The sequence below is a fragment of the Kogia breviceps genome, chromosome 2, assembly GCF_026419965.1.
Source record: "Kogia breviceps isolate mKogBre1 chromosome 2, mKogBre1 haplotype 1, whole genome shotgun sequence".
Classification (NCBI taxonomy): Eukaryota; Metazoa; Chordata; class Mammalia; order Artiodactyla; family Physeteridae; genus Kogia; species Kogia breviceps.
The window spans coordinates 147,081,773-147,107,621 of NC_081311.1; the positions used below are offsets into that span (position 1 = coordinate 147,081,773).

Consider the following 25,849-nt stretch of genomic DNA (forward strand, 5'->3'; position numbering starts at 1 on the left):
CCCAGTTGTAACATATTTTCATTTCTGATTTGCATTAGACCTTGCACACTGCCAGTCAAACCTTGTGGAACTTAGCAAACTCCTGCAGAATTTGGAAATACTCCAGAGAACTCAGTCAGCGCCTAACTTTACTGACATGCAGGTAAACATTTTACTGCTGCTGGTCAAAGGACCTTAAGATATTCACTCAGAATTTTTACTGGATTGTTCTATGAATGTGTAAGGTAACATTTAAAGGGAAATAACTACAATAAGGATTGGTTTATATTCTGGAGTTATTCTTAATACTTTTGAATCTTGGTGTCATTGTGTTAAGATATATTTTTTGAAATGTTTTACATTTAAATACAAACTAACTGGAAGAAGTAAATATCTGAATCATTCTTTCATTTTTGTTTTGCATTAGAAATGATAGTTATAAAGACATAACTTAGATACTCTCAGAATTATTACTGTCTCTTCGTGTAGCAAAAACGCTAATCCTGTTTTCATTTGGTATAGCAGAATAATGTGTTTTGTGGTTAAGTTTTTATCTCTTCTTTTAATGCCCACTGTGCATCAGATATACCTATATCTCCTGGCTGGTTTGCTTTAGGTGTCTAACAATGATTCTATACTAACTTGCTGTGCTCTCTTTGTCTATACCTGTATCATCTGTGTTAACTTAATAATGCTTTGTTGCTTTTAACTATTTGTGTAATGTAGGCTAACTGTGTAGATATTTCAAAGAAAGACAAGCGGGTCACAAGACGATGGAGAACAAAAAGTGTCAGCAAAGATACAAAAATACAACTGCAGGTACAGACTTTACTTTTCCTTCATTTATACTTATATATATTTTTTTAAATATTAGTCTGTATATGTCAATTCATAGAAGTTGAAAAGTTTAAAGCAGCTTTTAACTGCTTTAAAGCTAGTGCTTTTCAGACTGAGTTATATTATCTAAAGTAGTGAGAAATCTATTCTTATTCTGGCCTAAGTAAAAAGAATTTAAGATTAAAATTATGTAATATGGCTGTAAAGTGGCATTTTCATCCTCAATTATGGCCTTGGAACCATTAAAACATATTTTAACAGAAAGTCATCTTAAAAATCTAGACTGAAAATCAAATGGGTTGTAATGAACATTCATTTATATATACTAGATCTTAAAAGAGGCTTTTGTGTGTTAATGCTGTCCAAACTTGTATCTATCAATAAATGAGATGAGGACTGCAATAGGTTAGAAAGTAACAAACTTGGGTTCTAATCTAATCACTGTGATTTCCTGGCAGTATAATCTCATGCATTTCTGTTAAATTTTCGGGGCTTCCATTAACTCTGGGTAAAGTGATGGAGTTTACTTGATGATCTCTGAATTCCTTTTCAACTCTAAAATTCTATGATTCTACAAAAATATTATTGGCCATCAACAATCACTTTTAAAATTTGAACTAAAGTCTTCATGGCTTGTGATAAATTTACTTGAAATTCATTTTAAATAAGTTATTTAGTTGAAATGAATAGTTAAAAATTTTTAAAGTAAGATCCTTTCATGTCATTGCATTGCAATGATACAAAATATGGCAAATGCCTAAAATCTCTTAGGTCAAAATTCATGTTACTTTCAGATCTTTAAGCTTGAATTTCTGCTACTCCAATTCTAGCTATATATTATAAAGGACTCTTGCCCTGCACAATCAAAATTAGACTTATGATTTTGTTTTTCTTGCACCACAAATCAATCTATATTCTAACACAGAGGTAAAAGGGACTGCTTTTTAGAATTCTTCAGTCTTTGAAATAAGAACAATAATTCTTCCTTAATTCTGGTTTTATTGATAACATTCTTTGTGTTTTAATTCTGAATGTATGAATAACAAACTCTTTGTTGCTTTGCTTGCTAATCTGATATATTTGAAAATAAATTTTCACAAGCACTAACGATCGGTGTTTTTTTTTAGTTAGAATATCCACATTCTATGAACACAATTTTTTGTGGTCTTTTGTTCAGTGTGTTTCTGTGCATTTCCCCTTCTTTTCAGAAAATTAATACTATAGAGACAAATGTGCCAAATGACTTCACAAGAAAATTGCCTAAAATTGTTTTTGAGCATACGATTGTCTAGTTTTGTGGTGGTCGTTTTTTGTTGTTGTTGTTTTTTAAACATGGTATCTATGGTTATCATATCCAGGAAAAAAGAACCTTAATTATAAATAAAATAATTGAAGAAGGCCAGCATCATAAGAACATATACATTTGTGGATAGATATCATTTCAATCTTGTTTTTATAAGGTGTCCCATTGAACAAATTCCCATTCACAGCTGTGGTCTGCAGTAGGTTGCTTCTCAATGTGTATGAGTGCAATGCCACTGGCTGTCCTACTGTTGGTTACGAGGCCCACCATGGTCCCCATATCACTCAGTGTTTTCTGGAGGAAACAGAATGTAACTCTCAATAGCCCTCCTATTCACAGGCTGTGCTTTTCAATGTTGGGAGAGTTTATGAAGATTTTTTTCTGAGTCATCAAAAGAAGTTGTTCAAAAAGCGGGAGAATATTCTCCATTTCATATTCCTGTCACATTTTGGGGTGGTTTGTTCTTAAATTTTCATTTATCTTCTTTTGCCTTGTTTCTGTTTTGCCAAAGAGTAACAAAATGGCCCTTGTGATTCTAGTTTAATTATTTTGGGGGGGGGAGTTGAAATCATCTCATCCCATACGCAAAGAAAACGTTAAACTTTCGAAAGTAGATTTAGTTCCAACTCCAGTGGAAGTAAATAGACTGAGAGGTGGCGGTAAGCTATTAATCATTCCCAGAGAAACCTCACTTCCACTTGATCTGGTAAGACAAAGGATCATAGGGTGAATGCTGCAGAACTTAGTACCATCCCTAGACATTTTCTGCTCACCCAAACCAACAGGCCTTCCAGGATCCCTCAGGATGCTCATTCGCTATCACTGAGAAGTTACTTGGAAGTTTCCTCACCATGCACACCTGACTGGGGAATCTTAAAATCAGCCAGGGATGACTGTGACTAATATGAATGTCATTACTCATCAGTATTTTACCTACAGAAAGTCATAGCATTTATTTTTATTGTAGTGGATTAAACATACCCACCACTTTCTCCCACCCTAATACACAGGTTTTTCCCTCCTGTTTTAAATGTTTCTTGACCATCAGAATCCCATCTCATGATAACCAAGTATTTGTTTTGAGCCCATAATCATCTCACTACTTGAACCACTTTCTTCATTGTTGTGGCCAACTTGAGAGATTTTTTTGTAGTGAGTGGCTCATTTTTCATCCCCTCTATCGTTTGGAACTTCTAGGCCACCAGACATTTATGCAGGAACCTACACTGCCTGGTGGTGGTGGTGGTTATTGTTCCTGCTATTGTTGTTATGGATCTTGTTTTACTGAAGTTTGTATGCAGCATTCTGTAGTAGTTGTAATTTTTGAAATCATTATTAAATAGATCATTTTAAAAGTTGACCTTAGGAAAGTAAAAATGAAGAACATGTTATACTGGATGTTTGATTGCTTATTCTTAGGTAAGTTAGATTATGCTTTTGATTGGAATGTGAATGTTAAAATTTGGACCATATTTCCCCTTGAAGCCACTGGGAAGCTAGCTCAAGAATCCATTGTGTGATTCATTGGAGGCAACAGTTGTCCTAGACGTCTCTGTGGAATTACCTGTTGGAAAAAATACTTCCTGTGTCCCAAAGCTCAAATTTTTCTTTCTCATAAAAATCTCAGTATCATCATCATGCAGTAAAACAGTTTGGTTGTGTTTTAAATGAGGTGGAGGAGGGCAAGAAGAGAATGATTTTATAAGGGTTGCTGTAGAAGAGATTGCTGTTACATTTCCTGTGTTGCTAATAGCATGCATTAAATACTAGATCCGTAGATATTGGAGAGAATGAGGAATAGCAGGAAGTATGGGGTAGCAGATAAATGATCTGATGTCATTCATGTGCAGCTATCCTAGATCTCACAGATGCTCAAATTACACTGAAGAGTAAAAATATATTCTTTCTCCTTTTTTCTTTTTTTTTTTTAACTACAGTAGGCATAAAGGAATTTTGTATAGGAAATGTTTTGTCTAGAGCAGATTATGTGTGTGTGTTTGTGTTTAATAAACATACACATATATGTACACAGAAGATTTATGACGATTGAGAGAAATGTGAATATAATTTGGAAAATTAAAGAGAATTGAAGAGATAAGAATTTAAAATATTTTTCTGTTATTCCAAAAAGACTAACACAGCCATGCTGTTTTATTTCTCAGTCTGACTGTTAGGTGACTCTGAGAACATTTCAGCTAATTGGAACTGAATTTATTGCTCACAACCTTGAAGAGTCAGGGTCTGTCAAATGCAGCAAAGTTGAGTTGGTTAGAAGGCAGTGTTATTACCCTTTATCGTGTCCACCAAAAAGAGGAGAAAAAAAGAAAGGAAGAAAGAAAGAAGGAAAGAAAGCAAGCTCTAAGATTCTTCTACTAGTTTATGCATAGTTGCACATCACTAAATGAAGCCTATACTTTCAGATTTTCATAGCTGATTTTTATAGGTGTTATCCCAGCACACTGAGGACATCATTGAGATTTTTTTCCCTATATTATGCGGACTGGCTTCCTTCCTCCTTGGAAAATTCTTCAACCCCAAAATCAATATCATTCTTAATATTGAATCCCAGAGACCTTTATAGTAGGAGAAAACATAGGGAGTTGAGGGTTCCTGGTATCCTTCCCCTTACTTTTTCCTCCCAGCAAGAAATAAAAAATTCTTCCTGGCCAACTGGAGGCTCTCATTACAACCTGTTTGCTTTAGCCTTTGCACATTATTTATTTAGTCACTTTTCCCTGAACTCTTTTTTTTTTGCTTCGATCTACTGAATGCCTTTTGGCTTCATAGAACATGGCATTGCATGAATAAAACAAGACGTACATTTATTTTACCTTGAGATCGTAAGCTCTTCATCACTTCATAACTTTCCATCTCCTTTTGGGGTAGGGGTTACATTCAGCAAATAGATTTAAGTGTTTGGGTGTTCTACCATGAGAACAATAAACTTTTCTCATAGCATGAATGCCCCTCCAAGCTATTTTCAATGCTAAGATTTAGCAAAAGTCAACTTTCGGTTAAAAATTATCCCTCTCCCTTGTCTGATTATCTTTCATCCTCCCATATCCTATCTTCTCCCTCCCCCATCCCTTGTTTTCTCCTCCCTCCTCTTCTCTCATTCACTGTCAGGAAGGGCCATCTTCGAAGGGCCAGTTCAGCACAACTCGGCGCCGGCAGAGGCTAGCAGCAGCAGTGGCTACAACAGTGAGTGGATTTCAATCTCAAGTGGATGTTTAATGAGAATGAGAAACTGTGTACTAGTGTCACCCTGCCCTGCGTTCTAATGGTGCCACTCGTGTGCGATGGCATCAAACACAGCCCTCTCCTGTGTTGGCGGAGCTCTCGCATGTTCTCTGGCTGTTTTTTTGCACTGCTGGCCTCTCACACAGGTGTTTGGGTCTGCAATGGAAAACTATCATGGGATCCAGATCTCTACTTCTACTCTCAGTGTGAGAAATAGTTTAAATTCAAGGATGCAAAACGGAGTGTGTGGGCGATTTCCTGAAACAATGTGGGTTTGGGGGTTTTTCTTTTTGGGTTTTTTTTTTGTTTTTTTATTTGTTTTTTTTGCCATACTGATATTGGAACTGTTGCTAACTGATTTCTGTTTTTCTAAGAAAAGCCATGTTACTACAGACATAAATTGTGCTTTTTTGGTAACAATGTGACTATTTGAAAAGGATGTGAGAATAAAGAAATGAGAGGGTAAGAAAAGGTGAATTTTGATGTCATTTCTCAGCGGCTACCCAAACTTACACTTAGCAAAGGAAAGTTGTTTTCTGGAAAGAATATTGAGCTGGAAATCAGAAAATATAGTGTGGAAAGGAGAAAACCACGAAGTTAAATGGTGTTTAATTCACATCTAGATGTTGGTTTGGCATTTTTTTTTTAAAGAGAAAATAGGATGGATGTTAGGAGGATAGAGGGAGTATTGAGATATATAAGGCAAATAACTAAAACTTAAAATTGAATAGAAGGTGCTTAGAATAGTGAACTGCCACGTGGAATATAAAATAGAATATGTAAACCAAGAACCTTATGCTGGATAAAAATAAATCATAATATTTGTTTAATCATGACATCCTATCAACTTTTTATATACAGAGTACTGAGTTCATGGCAAACATTAATTTTTTGGCTATTACATAAGATTTCCTGAATTATCTTAGTCTTGCTCTTGCTGCTGGTGGAATGTATTTTAAGACTAGAATTGCTGAAAAATATGAAAAGATTTTGGTTGCATTGTAGGAGAATGGATACTGGTGTATGGATTGTTGGTTTTCTACTTTATAACTAGTGACTGACTCGATTTATATCTGAGTACTTAGCTGGTTTGTTTGAGAGACAGAAATAATTTTGATTCTGAAATGAACAAGTGACGTGGAATTTATTAGGGACTGACTCTTAAACTCACAGTTTTGTGAACACTTGAACAAACAAATTTTTGAAATTGATTTCATGGTTAATGTCTATCTTATGCATGTATTCAAATACAGATGAAAAAAGTACCTGATACTGACATGGTAACAGATTCTGACAATAAATCCATGTAAAATCAATTTTTAAATTCTTAAATGTAACCTTTCATTTACAAAATTCAGAAATCCAAATGATTATTAGAGAGAGAACAACATCTCAGTATGGAAAGAGAGGGTCAAGCATTTTATGAAAATACAAATGTTCCCTTAAATAATGTACTTCTAAGATGGCATGCAGGGAAGTGATTGTGTTTCTACTGTGTTCATTTTTTGATTGCAGATACATATAGTGAATATAATAAAACTGAATAGGTTGATTTTTTTTTTTTAGTTGGGAGTACAAGAGAAGAAGCTTTTGAAAGATGGAAGTGTTAATGCTCACCTCCTCCAGTGTAGCTGTGACCACAGAGGTCAAGAATAACTTAGAGCATCTAATGAAGGAAGCTGGCAGCATTTAGTCATGTATTCAGGAATAACTAGAGGGCGTGGTTACTCTAAACCCTCTAGGATCTATAGCTTTTAAGTCCATACCAGAGCAGGACAACATCTAGCAGGACCTTCCGCTGGCTCTCTCAGCCACATCTCTCTTCCCTTGCCCACATCTCAGTGACCTGTCGCTGGTGACTCAGCCCTCCTGTTTCTTTTAGTGCAGTGGTTCCCCTTGATTCCCTGCCTTTCCTCTTCCCAACAGTAAAGTTAGCCCACACATTTGGAGGCTGTCCTATCCTGCGAGTTGCCTTTTGTCTGGAATTCTTCCAAATGACTCCAGCTACTTGTTCTCCTTGCCCACTTAGGTGTGTAGGGCAGCTGAGATTGCTCCCAAAGACAAGTACATCCAAGATGTTTCAGAGATTTACTCTTGTTGATTCTTAGCACTAGCATCCATAATGGTCCACTTGCACCATCAGGCAGGCCCAACAGAATAAGGGGTTGGAAAGGAGAAACGCTGGCCCCTCCGCGTGGAAGGACCCCCAAGAGTCCCAGTGCAATCAGTACTCCACACTAGCATCCCTGTACATGTGATGCAGAGTAACAGCAGCAGGTGACTTTTCACATTGGCCCCGTGAGTTGTGTATGCTCAGTATCTTCCTTAGACTTGCTGTTGTGTGTTCTCTTTTTTATTCATGTTTACCACTGCTAAATTTCAGTGCTAGTAGTCCACTGTCAATCTGTTTCTCTTCTGGCTTCTTTATAGACAGGTGATAAAAGCATCTCCTAACAGCCCCCTTCCAAACTGCAGTTACTGGTACCAGAATATTCCAGGATCAGGCTTCCTCCCTGTCATAGGATTTCAAGGAAGCCTTGGATTTCTTTCCTAAGGAGGATGTGAAGTTGCATTTCCAGCATTGAGGTTTCTCACCTACAAACACTGAGAGCTGTAGACAGCCCCACTCCAGTCACCACTGACAGAGAACCTAGTTACCGTTTAAATTTTCAAATCCCATAATACTCAAATTGATGAATAAAAAACTGAGTAAATGAGCCCCCAGGCTGAAGAGATATTCAGTTAGAGTTAGATTAATACATCTCAATTTGTATTTTCATTTCATGAATTTTTCAATTAAAGTGATCCATTCCACATACTTCTTTTAACCAAAAAAAATAGATAAACATTTTCAGTCAGAAGTATATAAATATTAGTTTTCAATGTCCCAGGGAACTGTTTGATTGCAGTTTGAATAGAGCATTCCAAATCCCTTTCCCTGTGGGTTATATACAAAATCATTTTTACCGTTTTAATTGCCAAATTAAACTTCCCTTACGTTCAAAATATATATTTGTAACATGTTTTTCTTCTCAGTGTCTGATTCCAACTTTTAATAAAGAACCCATTATCTCAGGAACAAGTCTGGGTCCTCACTGGACTCGCTGGGCCTCCACTACACCCTGGCCTCCCATCACTACTTCTCCCCCAGCCTCCCTATCCACTCAAGGGAGGAGACCCCTCTCCTACGCCATGCCCCTCCTCGGAGTGTTGAGGGCACCCGAGTTCAGATAAATCCCTTTTGTTGATCCTCAACACATTTCATTCCCCACCACCAAGCACGTACATTCCTTTTTCTCAAATGTTCTTCTAGTTCCTTGCATCCTGAAACCATATCCTTAAATCTGCAAACTCCTTGGTTTTTCCATTTCCTCAAGTCACAGTCTCTGCCCATGACCTCCTAATCACCAACCTTTCCATGGATTCTCTCTGTCCCTCCTAGTGGGCCTTGGGCTGACTGCTCTTTCTAGATTTAGCATCACCACAGGCAAGGACAGAAATTTTCTCTATGTATCTTTAAATATTCTTTCACATAAACCCCATTCCCTTATGGATATCCTAAAAAGCCTCAGTCATTACTGTCACAAAGTTGCCTGGATAGGATTCCAGCAAATTACTGAACCCAAGGACTTCATTTTCTCAAATGGCTTATCTGCCACTTTTGTGTCTCTTCTCTGGAATAGCCGGGAATTCAGATCCTGATGAGATAAACAAGCTGTTGACACCTCCCAGCCCAGTGTAGCCAAGGTCCCCATGGGGGATGAGGAAGAGTTACTTTGATGACTCCAGATACCAAATTCCTCACATATCATATATTAACATGCTTAGCTTAGCGGAACTGGGGAGAAAGCTTCATGCCCACTTTCTTTCCCAGTAAGCCTTGGATATCTTTTGAGATAAATAACTCCTTGCCAAGACAAAGCTACATCCTAAGGACCCTCTCCAGTCTCAACTGCCCTCACCCAGACCCACCAACTGCAGCTCAGGCTAGATTTTTGGGGTCTCTTCATCTCCTCCATCCCCTGTATCCTCTGTGCACAGGCACGTGCTTGCTTGCTCCCTCCCTCCCCTCTTTTTCTGTCATGAGGTTTAAAGTTAAATAAAACAATGAAAAAAGGAAGTCGTTCTGACATACGTGTACATCAGACAAGATATTGGTTCCTTCCTCCTACAGCATATTTTCTGTTAGGTAGAGGGTGTGAATTATCTTTTAATGTATACAAAATTCAGCTTGTGGAGGAGTCTTAAGAGTCTGATTCTTGAAGATAATTGAATGCATATCTGTGTAGTAAGAATTAGGGGAGGTTACTGGTAATCTGATTTATAAGAGGAATTGGTATTCTCATTTTCCAAGAGTGTTTGGCTGACAGCATTTGTAATGGTCAGGTAGAACCTTCTAGAAGGAGAGGGAAAGGTCCTCTGCCTCCACCCAGCAGAAGCCTAGCCCAGATCCAGCCTGGGCAAGGAAGTACCTCTAGCCATTTGGGAAAATCTATAGGAATATGACTTTTTTTACTTAATGCTTTTCAATATTTTCAATATTGGCCAGTTCATAAGCCATGTTTATGTAACATACAAAGGTAAACTACAGTAACTTACGTTTCATTTACAAATACATCTTGATAAATTAATTTCAAATTTAATTGTGAGTCCCTTTAAGCCATTATTATATTTAGTATTAAACTTACTTATGTTTTATCTAATGGCAATGGAGCGAGTGAATCTTTCTGTATACGCACCTCTTGAATTTTTACCTGTTCAGTAAATTCCTGCTCCAGGCTCAGAAAGAAGTAGGCATAAAAAGTGCTCTGACTTGAGTACCCAGACTTTGTGAGAGAAGGTCAGCTATGTCACAGTTCAGACTGCTTTCTGCCAGCACTGTTTCCGTGGGTTCAGAGCTGAAGCTTATCTGGGATTGTGCCTGTTTTTCCTGTCATTGTGTAGTCATCTCTCCCTGTGACAGTGAAAAGCCAGTGAGTCAGTGGCAGTACTAAATCAACTATGGGAAATGAGACTCCTTCCTACCCAGCCACCTGCAAAATAAATGAGTACTGTCTCCGAGTGTGTCCTCAGAGAGAAATCTATTATTCTGGAGACTGGAAGAGATCTTTTCTATGTAAGAAAGGGTGGAACAATGTGCTGTTGCTCTCTAATAATTTGTGTCCTCCCCTTTCAGGTTCCTTTCAGTGCTACCATGTCCCCGGTTCGCTTGCATTCCTCCAACCCCAACCTTTGTGCAGATATTGAATTTCAGACTCCCCCTAGCCACCACACAGACCCTCTGGAAAGTTCAATGGATTATACAAAGCTTCAAGAAGAATTTTGTCTAATTGCACAGAAAGGTAACAATAAATATAATGTGCCCTTGAGAGAAGCTCTCTTCCTTGATGGGAAGTTGCCATTTATTCTCGTATCCTTGTTTAGGTGGTCATGGTAGAAAGGTCAAATGGTTTATATATTTATTGCAGTTGTATAGACAAAATGCAGTGGGATATGATGCCCGCCTCCTGGGAGAACACACATCATAGGATTACAGTTTTGACTGAGTAAAGAAAGTAGCATTGAGGGTGAGAAAAGGCAGAACGACAAAAAGGGTGTTAACCTTTGATGACTGTTCTTCCTATTGCCTTCAGGCCTGGCACTAGGATTGTAGGTCATCATAAATTAATATTAGATTTTCTTCACTCAGAGAATATTAGGACAATGGGATTATCTATTTATTCTCTGAAATTTGTGGAATCAAATACTTAGGGGGACAAAAAAGGCATTATCCTAGGCAGGTCAGCAGACACTACTACTCAACATCTGTTTTTCATCATTTAATACATACTTGTGAGTTAGCCTTAGCAAGGGAAAAAAAGAAAAGAAACAGATTCTGTTTGAAACTTTTTTTATTAAACGACGTAATAAGTTTTACTTTACAGTTTGTGGGTGAGGAATTCAGGAAGGCTCAGCTAAGCAGTTCTTCTGTGCCACGTGGCATTGGTTGGGCTCCCTCAACAGTATTCAGCTGGAAGCTGGGCTGAATTGTTCAAGGCGTCTTCACTAGCACTTTGGTTGTACCTCTGGGAAGCTGCACACAACTCTGTCCCTCTCCTTCTCCCTCTCCATGGCAGCTCAGGGCTCCAAAAGAATGGAGTGGATTGGAATGGAAGCAGCCAGCTCTGGACCTGAAGCACTGTCCCTTCACTGCACTCTACTGGTCAGAGCTTCACAGGCCAGTCCAGATTTGAGGGGAGTAGAAGTCCACCCCACCTTGGAGTCTCTTTTTTGATGTTAAGTTTTCAATAAGGCATGTTGCAGAAGTTCAGTTGCTGTCATCAGGCACAGAGAGTAAGAGGAAGCAGGAGAGTAGAGTGTAGGTGGATTGGGCAGTCTTGTCTGTGTTTACCAAGAAGAGCCTCAGCTTCCAAATTAACTCCCTCCCCTTATTACTATAGTATTTAAATTTCAGCCGCTGAAACTGTGTGTGTGTGTGTGTGTGTGTGTGTCTGTGTGTCTGTGTGTGTGTCTGTGTGTGCGCCTTATGACAGTACCTTCCCAGTCTCTTGGAGAAAGATACACGTTATGTTGTTTTTAGTCACTAACATCTCATTATGAATTAATCACATTTATTTCCTCTGGGCCCGCTGGTAATAGGTTATAAAATATTCTCGAAAATGTGTGTTAAATGGAACATCTCAAGTACCCCCCATAATACTCAAGAGCCTAGTGCCCCCTCAGAAGAGGCACGCACTGAGGACATCTCTGGGAATGCTGAAGTCAACAAAAATGTATAGTCTTAAACCATCAGCAAAGATGTACTAGCAGAGATTTCTTTAATTCCACAATCCTGAAGCAATTAAATGATATCATCTCCCCCACCTTTTTTTTCTATAGATTTTTCAGTTGAGATTCTGTAAGGCCACCTCTCTTTCACTTCCTGTTTTACTCCTTGCACATTTTTATTGCATGTCTTAGCTGGATGCTAATCATGTCATTAGACTAGAGCAACGTTATTTTGTTTATGTAACAGCATAGATTTATGGCCAGGAAAGCCAGTAGCTTTTACTTCTAATGTGAGGTTATAGCAGCAGGTAAAATGAGACAGCAAATGTGTGAATTAACTATAGCACAACTTCTGAAGAAAGATGGGTAAATTTGAAGGTAGCCCTGGGAAAGCTTTGTGTATTTGGTTGCAATCCGGAGGATTTCAGGAAATCCAAGTTTCAACAGAATTTTAAAGCCTTTGTTGAATCAACATGTTTTCTTTTCAGTTGTGCTAGAAAAAAAGTGGGGGCTTTTCCATGACTATTGAATGAACTCTTTAGGAAGAGTTATGGATTTTGAAATGAGTGAGAGTCCGCTTTCAGAGCTGCCAGTTGGGTTAACATATTTCAGCTATCAAGTTATTACCTTAAAATTGATAACTAGAATGGAGCACATAAATCAATAGATTGTGAGTCCCTTATGATCTCACCATTTTTCCCCTTTAATTCAGGCCACTGTTTTATGCTAAATTTTTCCATTTCTTTAAAAAAATCCTTTCTCTTATAAGGAAATCCCTATTTTAGAAGACTTTGCATTTTATAAACTGTTATTGTAAAGATAGGAGTTGGAAATTCAACCTTTTTGTGTTTCAGAATTAAAGACTGCCTTGGATTTTTACCAATGTATGTTGTTAGGTATGCAGAAATGGCAGTGGAGGTTGTTTTTATTGTTGCTTTTATTTTATTTCCAGCTTTATTGAGATATAATTGACATGTAATATTGTATAAGTTCAAGGTATACATGTTGGTTTGATACACTTATATTCTGAAAATAATTGTGATAGCTAACACCGTACCATTTCTTTTTTTAAAAAAAATATTTATTTGGTCGTGCTGGGTCTTTGTTTCAGCAGGCGGGCTCCTTAGTTGCAGCTCATGGGCTTCTTAGTTGTGACTCACTGGCTGCTTAGTTGCAGCATGTGGGCTCCTTAGTTATGGCTTGCTGGGTCCTTAGTTGTGGTAGGTGGGCTCCTAAGTTGCAGCATGCATGTGGGATCTAGTTCCCTGACCAGGGATTGAACTCGGGCCCCCTGCATTGGGAGTGTGGAGTCTTTACCACTGCGCCACCAAGGAAGTCCCACCATTTCTTTTTTGTGGTGAGAACATTTAAGATCTACTCTCCTAGTAACTTTCATGTAAATAATACAGTACTATTAACTATAACACTATACTGTACATTAGATCCCAAGAACTTATTCATCTTATAACTGGAAGTTTGTACTCTTTAAAAACACTTCTGATATCATGATGTTCTTGGCTGAGAAAGTAATGCAAGTGCTGTTCTTAAGATGAAATCATTTCCTACCCCAAAGAGAACTAGTTAGACCTTCTAAAACAGCTGTCTTATTTATACTGGCAGGACTCATAAAATGCTCTTGTTTGGGTACACACTCTGGGGAAATAAGTTTTGATAGTTCTAAGTGATTTGCATGAGGCTTCATTGTACCCAGAACTGCTCAAATATTGCCTTCAAATATGGCAGAGTAAAACTTGTTCCCTTTTCCTTCTAGGAATTATAGTTTAGTTTCTAAATATTGAAATTTAAAAATTGATAATTTTATATGCTGCTTCCAGGTCTTTGTTGGCTTATCTGGTTTGAAAGGCTAAAACTTTCATCCTGATTAACTACCATTCCTATATTTGTTTTGTGTATAGATATTCTGGTAGATTCCATTTTATGGCTGACTTTCAATTAGACTTAACATAAACTTTCCAGAAAATATCTGTTCATGAATTAAAGTACTGAGAAGTTTATAAGTTTGTATATTCTTTCTGGATCCATTTGATCTTTGTTTCTTACTTTTCTCCCCATGCAGTGCATTCTCTTTTGAAGTCAGCGTTTAATAGCATAGCTATAGAGAAGGAGAAGCTTAAGCAGATGGTTTCTGAGCAGGATCACAATAAAGGCCACAGCACGCAGATGGCACGGCTCCGACAGTCACTGTCTCAGGTAAATGAGAGTGTTTGTTTCACTCTCATAATACGTTCCTGACCCTATAAGCCAAAGATGGGGGTGGAGGCAATCGTCCACCATGGGGATGGCACATCATCTGAAATTCTCCCAAGACATTGCAGTGTCAATATTACATTTTATTACTTTTCTTCCAAACAATATCAAGGTAAGAGTGAAAATCAACCAAACTTACTTGCAAACATAATTGCTATTTTGGCTGATTGAATACTTTTAATGCCTCTCTGTAGTCATTATAAGGCAGTCCCTGGTTTAAAAAAAAAAATCATGCATTTATACATGATTTACATACACATTTAAACAGTTATGTTCCAGAATATGTTTGATCCAATGTCAAATAGACAAAATCTACCAGATCTTCCACTTACTATTTTTTCCCACTTACATTTTAATCTGTTGAAAATTACTGATAACTGTTGCCTATTTTTTCTATTCTGATTTGCACTCTTAGGATTTGCTTCCTAAGTTACGCTCCCTGAAGCTAGACTCTTATATATATTTCAGTATATATTTTACACTGTAATAAATATTACTCAATATATATTATATTGATCTTATTAATACTAATCAAGTCCCTGTGTATTTCAAGGTTGAAATTTCTGTTAAAAATCCTTTAAAACTGCCCTTATGCTTTCTTACACTGAGCACTTCCTCTGAAATATTTTCATTTAGTCTATAAATGAACCTTTAAAACTTCCTTTGAGACGTCAATGTTGTTATTGATTTTGTGTGAGAACTCGGTGTTTATATAAAATATTGTTCACTTCCTGGTGCCTTGGATCAGAGCGAAGGAGCAAGCAAATCCTGGGTAAGTGGTTTTCCATGTGGATCAGCTCCTGCTTGAAGAGTTTCCCTCAGTTCCTGAAAATTAGACTTAAACTGGTCTCATCCTGTTTTATGTACCTGAACTGTCAGCTTCTTTTCAGCGTTAAGTTTCACGTTATTGAATGCTGTTTTCTGGGCCACACTTTCTGCTGTTTGCCATCAAACACTGTCAGTTGAGGTGCATATGCTGCTTCCAGTGCAAAACTAGGCAACTCGAGAGCCTGAGCATTCAAAGCGGTAACTGTGTTCCAGTCTGCAGAGGGCTTCCTTCACAAGTACACTTTAACGGTTGCCCTGTACTGATCTCATGTCATGTATCTGTGGAACACCCTAGTCCATGTTAATCGATCTTCTGAATTGTGATCCTGAAAGGATCATGAATCAGAAAGATCAAAATAATGATTAGTAAACATCTTGTATGTCATCTTGTATATCATCTTGTAAATGTGTCAAATACACTTTTGTCCCCCTACCTGTTGCACTGTTTTCTTCAGATGTATTAAGGATTGAAGTCTTAGTGGTATGAGATAAGCTTGTACTTAGAAAAATAAGAAAATATGCTTGTTTCCCGCTTGCTTGCTTTTATTTGCTTGTCGGTAAGACGGAGAATAGTAAACACATCTAAGTTTGGGAGATCAGGTGAGATTAGAAATGGTGATGAAGGGAAATTTTAAAGCAGTCATTCATTTGTTCATTCATTTATTCATTGTGTTTCATTCAACTACTGTACTTTAGGTACAGTGCAAGGTATAGGACACCAAGTTAAAATTAGCCCTGGCCATGTTCCCAGGAAGTTCATGATCTGACTACTGAGATGAGCAGTATTTACTCAAGAAACAGTTAAATGGACCATGCTGTAGTCCATTCCCAGTGGCACATGAGCGGTGCAGATTTCCAGGGCTCTGGGTATTCAGAGAAATGAGAGATGCCTGAGCTGTGAGCAGACCCAGAGATCAGGTTCATGGAAGAATTGGTCCTTGATGGACCTCAGGAGACAGCAGTAGCTGTTACCAACATGATAAAAGTAAAATAAAGTGAAATTATATCAACTTGTGTGCTTTGGGTTAAATGTTTCCTTCTCTTGTCTAGACATTTATTTGCATCTAGACTTAGAGCCTCACTAGATTTTTGTTGGGTTATTTGCAGGGGGGGTGGCGTGTTATATTTACTTCATTTTTTTGAACTCAAAAAATGTGGAAATAATTTGGGATTATAAAGATAGTTATACCCTATCCACTAGCGAATTCAGTGCTTCCAGTTCTGTGTTATCACAGCATCTTGGCTGTGTTCACATCCTTATGTCTGTACATACCTTCCCATGGGGTGGGTCGTTTCCTCCTGAGCTCTAGGGCTCAGGAGAGAGGCCTTGGCAGAAAGATGTGGATACCCCCGTATATTGGTGAATTTATAGATACTGATAAATTGTATTTTCAATCAGAATAAAAGGGGCCAGTGGAGTTGCCATAGAGAACATTAGTATTTAAAGGACAAGCTGAAAAAAAAACAAAAACAAAAAAAACCGAGCATCCTTTGATGGAAACCCAGGGGAAACAGCTGACAAATTTAGATAGCTATGATCATTGAGATCAAGGGTAAAGAGTTTTGATAATTTCAAGAATGAAAAGGTTAACAGGGTCTGACTTAGCAGCAAATGATATATGGACTGAAAGTCAACCTTGAATTTGGCAGTCATCTAAGTTTGTTTGTGTCATGAAGGGAAGGAACTAGCAGATAAGGAGACATTGCAGATGGGAAATAATTAACTGATGTAGCCATCCTGATTGGCTAATTCTATTATTTTCATTGTGCCTCTTTAAATATAGCACTAAGGATTGAACAAGCTATGAAATAGCTTGAGTACATTGAGACAGCTGTTCTACGTATGTTTCTATGTTAATATAACTTCACATTATAGTGTGATTTTACGTAGCCTAAAAACATCTTTGATCCTTATTCAGGTATCATCAGTTAAAACCCAGATATTTTTTTAATGAACAGTTACCAATCCAAGTCTCCCCGCAGGAAGGGAAGGAGAGAGAGAGAGAGACTGTTTAAATAACCTCTTAGATTAGTCTAACGCGGTTTTTTTTGTTTTTGTTTTCTTATTTGTTTGTTTTTTCGGTACGCGGGCCTCTCACTGTTGTGGCCTCTCCCGTTGCGGAGCACAGGCTCCGGACGCGCAGGCTCAGCGGCCATGGCTCACGGGCCCAGACGCTCCGCGGCACGTGGGATCCTCCCAAACCGGGGCATGAACCCGTGTCCCCTGCATTGGCAGGCAGACTCTCAACCACTGCGTCACCAGGAAAGCCCTAGTCTAAAATTTTTAAAGCTTATTTTTTATTTGACATAAGTCTGATCTGGTATATGTCTAATGATTAAAATGCTGCTTTTCAATAAAGCTTTTAAATATATCAACTTGGCAAATTCCATCACCCTTTTAGAAGGTACATAGCATAATAAAATAAGTAAAATTAGCATTCTTCACTACATGCTCAGCATAAATTTTTACCTGCCTTGGGCATGTAATAATTTGCAAGGCTGAACAGTATAATGAATTTCTCTTCTAAAGTAGTATTTCATCCCTGATCTATATGTATACAAAAATGTACATAATTTTGTTATTTTACCCCATGAAACTTTCAAAGTAAACTTTTACACCTGAAAGGCAGCACAGATGTTGGATTTACACCTGTAGGACAAGGTATTTTATGTGGCATGTATCCCTTTGTAAATGACTTTATTTCACAGCAGCTGTAATTTTATGTACTGAACACCAAAGTCAAATAGTATATAGTAAGACTGTGGTAAACTCAGCACCCTAGATTACTAAAATGAAAGATTCAACTTGCCTTGAGTCTGTCTTCAATACATTGCACTCCGTCTCTATTACCAGTTTGATTTCTGGCCCCAGGGTTTGTACACAGCTTGTGCTAAATGCATTGGGTGTTGGGTCCATACAAATGTGAACAGCAGAATATGAGTTCTGAGTACCCAGTACTCAGTCTAGAGTAACTAAATTTCATTAAATCAGTACGGCATCCACTATTAGATGTGCCATCATTCTGTGCATTACTAAGAAAGAAAAAACTGTCAATTAAACTGACCAGTGCTTCAGAGGCGTTAATGTTTGAGGAATCGTGCATATTAGAATCAGTGAAATGTGGTATGTTTGGGAATGTAAGCAAAAACATTGGCTTAAGGCACATAGCAGCATAATTAAAATCCTAGTCATAGTGTTTACTATCCTTCCTGTCTACAACATTTTATACATCCAAAATAAGTATTCTGTGTTGGGATAAATGTTTTAAGTGTATTTGTTCCTGAATTTCAGAGTTCCCTGTGACTTGGCCAAATGTGTTGTATATGAAGATATTCTTCATAGAATCCTTTACATCTTTTTTTTAGCTATCTAGTAACTTTAAATTGATGTCATTTTGGACATAATTTGGCAATATTTATTAAAAGCCTTAAAAATATTTTACCCTTTAACCCTTTGGTCCATGGCTGATATGTATAATCTAAGGGGGTAATGCTGAATGTAGAAAGCCTGTATGCACATAAACGTTCATGGCAGCATTATTTATCCTAATAAAAATCAGTAACAACGTAAGTGCCCAAGAATAGAAAATAATCACTTGTTCCGCAGTTATTAAAATCACATTTGTGAAGAGTTTGAAACATAAAATAAATATCTGTGTACAAAGAATAAGTGGCAGACACAGGATGTAGAGTATGTTCCCATTAAATAATGTGGAAAATGCATAAGAAAAAAAGCTAGAAAGAACTATACCAAGCTACCAGGCTACCCTGGTGATGCAGTGGTTAAGAATCCGCCTGCCAATGCAGGGTACACGGGTTCAAGCCCTGGTCCAGGAAGATCCCACATGCCGCGGAGCAACTAAGCCCGCACGCCACAACTACTGAGCCTGTGCTCTAGAGCCCACGAGCCACAACTACTGAACCCGCGTGCCACAACTACTGAAGCCCGCACACCTAGAGCCCGTGCTCCCCAACAAGAGAAGCCACCGCAATGAGAAGCGCGCATACCGCAACAAAGAGTAGCCCCCTCTCACTGCAACTAGAGAGAAAGCCCATGTGCAGCAACGAAGTCCCAATGCAGACAAAAATAAGTAAATTAAATAAATAAATTTTTAGAAAGAAAGAAGTATACCAAGCTACCAGAAATTTGTTGATTGGGTAGTAAGGTATGAATTTTTAAAAATATTTTTCTACTTTTTTGTGTTTTCCAAATACACTATAATAGTATTTTTAAAAATAAAAAACAAGGTGATTTATAAGAGATACCCAGGTTCTTGACAGCTCTAGCTTTGACAGTTTCCATACTCATATTCTCACTCCTTTTCAACTCAAGCTATTTCATAGCTTGTTCAATCCTTTTGCTTTTATCTGAAAGGTTTAAGTCTTCTGGTGATCCCATATTGCCATATGTTTCATATCCTTCTCCAGCCTTCAGGCTTCTATGTGTCCTTCCCAGAACCCACAGTTCCATTCAGTAAAATGCATATGCTATGCCAGAGTCTCACCCAGTCTAAGGTAAATTCTCACCCATTTTCTGCCTAGGGGGGGTGAATGGTAGTTAATAGCCAAGGAGCTGAGGATTTGGGCAATTAATTCTGGCTCAGAACTTCAAGATGGTAACTTCTTTTATAGATGGGTCAGGAACTATGTGTTTCTTGGATATATTATGTTTGAATGTGTATGAGGGACATGAGGTGTGGGGAAATGAGCATACTTGGCGGAGAGTTTGTAGTGCAGTCTGAGCTCACCCATGAAAGCAAGTAGTGAGACTTCCTAAAGAAGGTAGGCACAGTTCCTGAGCCCGAGGCTGCTTCCTGCCTGCTAGTCCTTGGCCCTGTCTGCCACTCCTGGAGCAATATTATTACTCACAGGTTTCCATGGCTTTTCTTGCTCATGAGCTGGTGCAAGTGGCTGGCGACGTGCCTCCTTTTCCCTCGCTACACCACTGTACAGACTCCTCGGGTGCATTCTGTATATTGTTTCTGCCATCAACTGGGCTCTTCTATGTTAATTATCACTAATAGTGTCATTTCACTGAAAATATCCATATACCTCGATGTTCCCAAGGATGTTTCCATAATATCGTTGTAGAGAAAATAGGTGAGCTTCAGGGAGGCAAGTAACAAATGTGGTCCTGAGCCCTCCCTAAGAGCGCTCATGGCGCTTGGTTGTAGCCAACTTCAAAAACAGTCTGTGTGATTGAGGCAAAAGGAGGAGCCGTCCTGGCAAGACACACAGAAATGGGCTGTTGCATGCTCCGCATCTGCTTACACTTTCTGCCCTTGGGGTTGCCAGAGTTGGGAATAGTATTTATTTCCACACTTTTTTGTGCCACGTAACAACGTTCTTCTACCACTGCATATATATTATTAATACAATATTCCTTTAATTTTTAGCTCATTTCCTATTGATATTATCAGCTAGAGGCTACCTTGAGTGCCTTCACACACACCTGTAGGCAAGATTACATTTAATGAATACTGGATGAGATGAGAGCTTAAATGGGAATTTAACTTTCTTAAACATCCAGAGCAAACAATTCTCCAAGTTTCCTTATAAATGGGAAACTTGTGTGTAAAACTCCCACCCTCTGAAAAAAAACATTACTTATCCTTGCCCTTGAGTTTTTGTGGGGTTTGTTTTGTTAACTCTGTTCCAGGGACAACAGAAGGTACAGTCACTCTGGAGGAACCCTTAGTTGAGGTTTGTGTGAAACCCTGAAGTCATGAATGTGATTCTGCAATTAAAACCATCAAACAACCTACAACAAGGCCTCCTACTTTCAAGACAACAAAATATATCTGGTTCCAATTTTTTCAATAACTAAGACAGCTTTCAGTATACTTGTGGACAGAAAAATAATGAAAGAACAAATAAGCATATGTAGTCACAAAGAATATGAATGATGCAGTATTTTTTTTTTTTCAAATTTCAAGTGTTCGAGATTTTGCTCCAAGAAAAATGATCCTGAGCACTTTTGCAGAATATAAAGGTATTAGGAAGCACATGGTTTATTTACTAAAAAAGTAATCACCTTTTTTAGTAAATAAAAAAGTTATCACCATTTTTCTCACTAACACATCCCTGTTTTCTGAGAGAACTGGACACACATTTCCTCCTGTCTGTAATATGACTGTAGGATCTGTGTCCACCTTTAATCCATCAATACTTGACAGCCCACAAGACCAAGTGTGTTCTATTTTACACATATTTTTACAAACTGGTTCTAAAGACTTTAAACAAAAGCCAAAAGCTGTGAGTGAACAGTTTTCTTCTTAAAAAGCAAAAGCTGGGATGAAGGGAGAGGGGCCGTTCCGTGCTCCATGCCCAAGGATTCTGCACCACTCAGTGCAAGTGTGAAGTTTAGCCACTGTGTAATTTATCCTGGGTGATTTAATAGGTACAGAGTTATAGTTATGCTGTTATATTTGTATATGCATTGGTTTACCGTAGTCATCGACTCTTTACAAAGAAAAGCAGAATCCTCACTCCCTGGGGCAGATGTGCTCTTCAGTAAGTCCTGACATTTATCTTTCACTCTGAAACATTCACTTCCATCTTCTAATTGCTGGTTTTATGGGAAGGAAAGGAGCTGTCCAGCTTTTCACTGGGCTTTGTGCTCACAAAGGTCTTTTACTTGAGACTTGGTGTAATCCAGTCAGCTACATGTGTCTTCTGTATATGGAACAGGTTCCCATGCACTAATGTGCTCCGTGTGCCTCTGGAGCTCCATGTGCCTGTTAGGGAGCCCATGCTTATGTAAAGCTGTTCTCTTCTTGCCCCACCTTCTAAACTGGGTTGTAGCAGATGGTGTTTTACTGATGCTGACTTAGGGTGTGTTAAAAGTCATGAGATGCAGGTAGCTTGGAGTTAGTTTCCTTTTTGTGATATGTTCTTTTTTTTTTTTTTTTTTTTTTTTTTTTTTTTGCGGTACGCAGTCCTCTCACTGTCGTGGCCTCTCCCGTTGCGGAGCACAGGCTCCGGACGTGCAGGCTCTGTGGCCATGGCTCACGGGCCCAGCCGCTCCGCGGCATGTGGGATCCTCCCGGACCGGGGCACGAACCCACGTCCCCTGCATCCGCAGGCAGACTCTCAACCACTGCGCCACCAGGGAAGCCCTGTGATATGTTCTTTATTATACCTGTCGATGTTTACACTGTTCAAGGAAGGCATCTTTGGTCTACTACGCTTGAGTTAGTTCTGCTGTACTGTCATAGGTATTAATTATGTGCTCCTAGAAAGCGGAAAGACAACTATTTTCTTTCACCAGACTAAAATATAGCTCTATAAAATATAAAGCCAGTTCATTGTTCATTACATTTCCAAATAATTTTTAAGATATCTGGTTTTGAAACAACTCCCAAATTTTAGAAACTAAAACCAAAAACAATGAAAGAATCAATAATTTCTATCCTAGGGTGTAAAATGTGATATATATGTGGTGGTAGACTGGGCTTGGGTGTAATGGACCTGACTCTAAGGGAGAGGAAATTCCATGGATCATTTTTATGAAATCCATGAACTCTTTCAACCCACTAACCTACTAAGTAGTAGTCTTATGTTGCAAAAAAATGAGTGTCTTAATTCTGAGCCATTTATTTCCTTCTTACCAGTGGGATCTGGCCTGTGGTGGCTCCAAAAGTTTCAGCTAAGAACATCATAAGACTTTGTTGTCTAAAGTGTACCTGTGTGCTTATTCTGCTTTATGCTTGCTTAATAACTTGAAATTATATATGTGGTTTTTGTTATTTTAAGGCACTCAACCAGAATGCTGAACTAAGGAGTCGGTTGAACAGAATACATTCAGAATCTATTATTTGTGATCAGGTTGTCAGTGTAAATATTATTCCTAGCCCTGATGAGGTAAGACTCATTTTTAACAGATGTAGAATACTTATTTTATAGCATCTAAATCTACTGCCTATTTTTATTTATTTTTATACAGTTCTTTCACTGCTGATACAATTCTCTGCATAAATATTGTGTTGATGACAGTTCAGTGTTCTTTGGAGTGAAGGATGTACATGAGCTTGACATCATTGGTTATTGGTGATCAGTTGTCTATTTTTATTTATTCCTGTGTTCATCTCATGCTACTGAATATTTAGTTTGTATATACTCCAGCTTGTGAATTTTCTCTCACTCTTCATTTGAAATATTTCTTATCATCAATGGCCCATGAAATGTGGAAACAAACTCTTTCAACTGAGAAGGTGCTAAATAAAAGCTTGCTTAAGGTTTGTTTTAAAAGTCCTATCTAAGAAGAGAAGTCACCTGACCTTGCTAAGATACTACTATTAGTGCTGGCTGCTACAGCTCCTACTGATGATGATGCTAATAATTAATGGTTAACACGTGTCAAGTGAATGCTTACTATGTGCTTGGCATTGTGCTAACCCAGTTTATACATGTTATCTCATTTCACACCCCCAACAACTCTCTGAGGTAGGTGCTATTACTCCATTTTTCAGAAGAATTTTTGAAGAAATGGTAAGAGGATAGGAGAACATTCAGTATTTGGGCTAAACTTGAGTGTATAATTCTGTTTATAATCCTTTATAAAGTTATTATTTTTATCCATGATAATTTATACTTTTCAACAGTAATATATATAACAAGGTGAGAGGTTTAACTAATACTAAGGCCATATTTGCACCAAAAATATACATTTTTCTAGAAATCTGTGGGTGCAAGTGTTCTGCCATCTAACTGCTTAGGAAATACCATCCCCAGACAGCTTCTCTTTGATGTAAGTTACCCACCCTGTGTCCATCCACCTCCATGGGTCCAGTGATCTCTGATGACACTTATGCCTACTCAACTGCCCAGAATCTAGAGGTATTTCTAAAATTTTGTTATTCAAAAATTAGTCAACAATCTCAGTTTGAATCTTCTTTTCAATTTGAAATGTGTACTAGAATATATATATTTTAGCTCTCTTACATATTTTTCTGATTGAAACTTAAATTGTATCCTTGAAAACAATATTTATTACTTACTGAATAAAAATACAATTTGAAATAAGGTTCAGTACTCTAATATGTTTCATTGCATAAAATTCATAATCAAACTGGAAAATGACATATATTCCGTCTCAAAAATTAGTCTTATAGACTGTTTTCTTAGCATATCTCTAGTGGTTTCTACAAATACTGCTTGAGTATGACAAGGAACTTGTCTCCACAGTCAATTGAGGGTATTGATAGGGGCTCAACCTGCTGCATTCGACTTAATATTAATTGAGCGTAGATTTAAAATCAACTTACCTTTCAGCTGCACCTTTTGGATTCTGTAGGCATATTGGAAGGAAACTTATGCAGTGGTCATTACTCAGTTGCAAGTGAAAATTAGCTGTGGTCACCACTCTTTTAACATATAGTGTGAATTTTTCTAGAAATCTGGCTAGTACGTCATGTTCTCATTTGAACAAATAGCCATTCTCACAGGGAAGGAAACGATTACACCATATGCTTTTCTCTTCTGTAGGCTGGTGAGCAAATCCATGTCAGTCTCCCCCTGGCACAACAAGTAGCCAATGAGAGCCGCCTCTCCATGTCGGAGTCTGTCTCTGAGTTCTTCGATGCCCAAGAAGTGCTCCTCTCTGCAAGCTCATCAGAGAATGAGGTAAGGTTCCTTGATGCATCAACCCTAACTGCTTCTGACCATGAGTTTTGGTTAAAGAAAGTAAGACTGTGGAACTTTTTAAAAAAAATATTATAGTAAGATGTCCAAATAAGAGCAAAGCCAAAAGCATGCAAACTATATGGTTTCCATTTACTGAGCCCTTAACGCTCTGGGCACCAACGCAATAGTCACAAATTTGATGAATAAAAAGAAAGAATCAAGATTTATTCTGACTTACCTGTACAGTTCATATTTCAGGGCAAACAAATAGTTGATAACAGACTCCTTTATAGAAGGAGACTAGCTAATAAATATTTTAAGCATGAGAAAATAAGAAAATTACCATTCATGTTTGTACATACACACACATACATCCATACACAACTTTACCAGAGACAACAATTTGAACTTAGAAGGATAATGTCTAGCATATATCTAGTTGGCTAATTATCATTTTTGGAGGTTACCACTGGCTACCATAAAAGCTTTATTGGATTGCTTGTCGTGCCCGTGAATCTTGGCAAGGTCTTGGAAACAAGAAATCTCTGCCTTGGTCAGGTTGCAGAAATTCTTTTACTGAAATTTAGTCAAGTACACTTAGAATTTTTTTTTTTCTTTTTTGGCATGGGAGAAGCAGCCAAAACTCTTTCCCACACAGTTGTTTAAGAATTTTGTCATTTGAGATTGAAGATCTGTACTGCATTTTTACAAAAAGGAGATGAAATAGTTGCTAAGTGTTATTTCCATATGCATAGAAAATAGATTGAAAGGAAAAATCCTGACAATTAGTAGTAGTTCTTTTTGGATGTTTGGAAGTATGAGTGATTTTAGAAACAAAAGTAAGTAGAAGATAGAAAGAAAGAATGAACACATCACTCTTCTAATGGAGAAAAGCTAAAACAGAATTCTTGTATCAGGTACTGAATTTGTTACCACATCACGCTAGGCACTTGCCTCTCAGATTCCAAGTCACACATTAAAAGATTCACAGAAACTCCCATT

The 25,849-nt window shown here is 37.9% G+C and overlaps 1 protein-coding gene and 1 non-coding gene across 28 annotated transcripts in view; both read left to right on the forward strand.

Moving 5' to 3' along the window:
• The window catches only part of OSBPL6 (oxysterol binding protein like 6), a 206,506-nt gene that overhangs the window by 158,428 nt on the left and 22,229 nt on the right, over positions 1 to 25,849 (forward strand). For 6 of the 27 annotated variants that reach the window (XM_067026356.1, XM_067026362.1, XM_067026358.1 and 3 more), the window contains 8 exons: positions 39 to 142; positions 706 to 798; positions 5,246 to 5,320; positions 10,536 to 10,701; positions 14,205 to 14,338; positions 15,144 to 15,167; positions 22,979 to 23,086; positions 24,710 to 24,847. In XM_067026356.1, the coding sequence (XP_066882457.1) occupies positions 39 to 142; positions 706 to 798; positions 5,246 to 5,320; positions 10,536 to 10,701; positions 14,205 to 14,338; positions 15,144 to 15,167; positions 22,979 to 23,086; positions 24,710 to 24,847 (842 nt within the window). The remainder of the gene's footprint in view (positions 1 to 38; positions 143 to 705; positions 799 to 5,245; positions 5,321 to 10,535; positions 10,702 to 14,204; positions 14,339 to 15,143; positions 15,168 to 22,978; positions 23,087 to 24,709; positions 24,848 to 25,849) is intronic. The other 21 variants (XM_067026375.1, XM_067026380.1, XM_067026374.1 and 18 more) reach the window with 11 other exon arrangements.
• LOC131751727 (small nucleolar RNA SNORA79) lies at positions 10,965 to 11,108 on the forward strand. Its single transcript, XR_009334290.1, has one exon. It is a non-coding gene; the product is annotated as a small nucleolar RNA SNORA79 (small nucleolar RNA).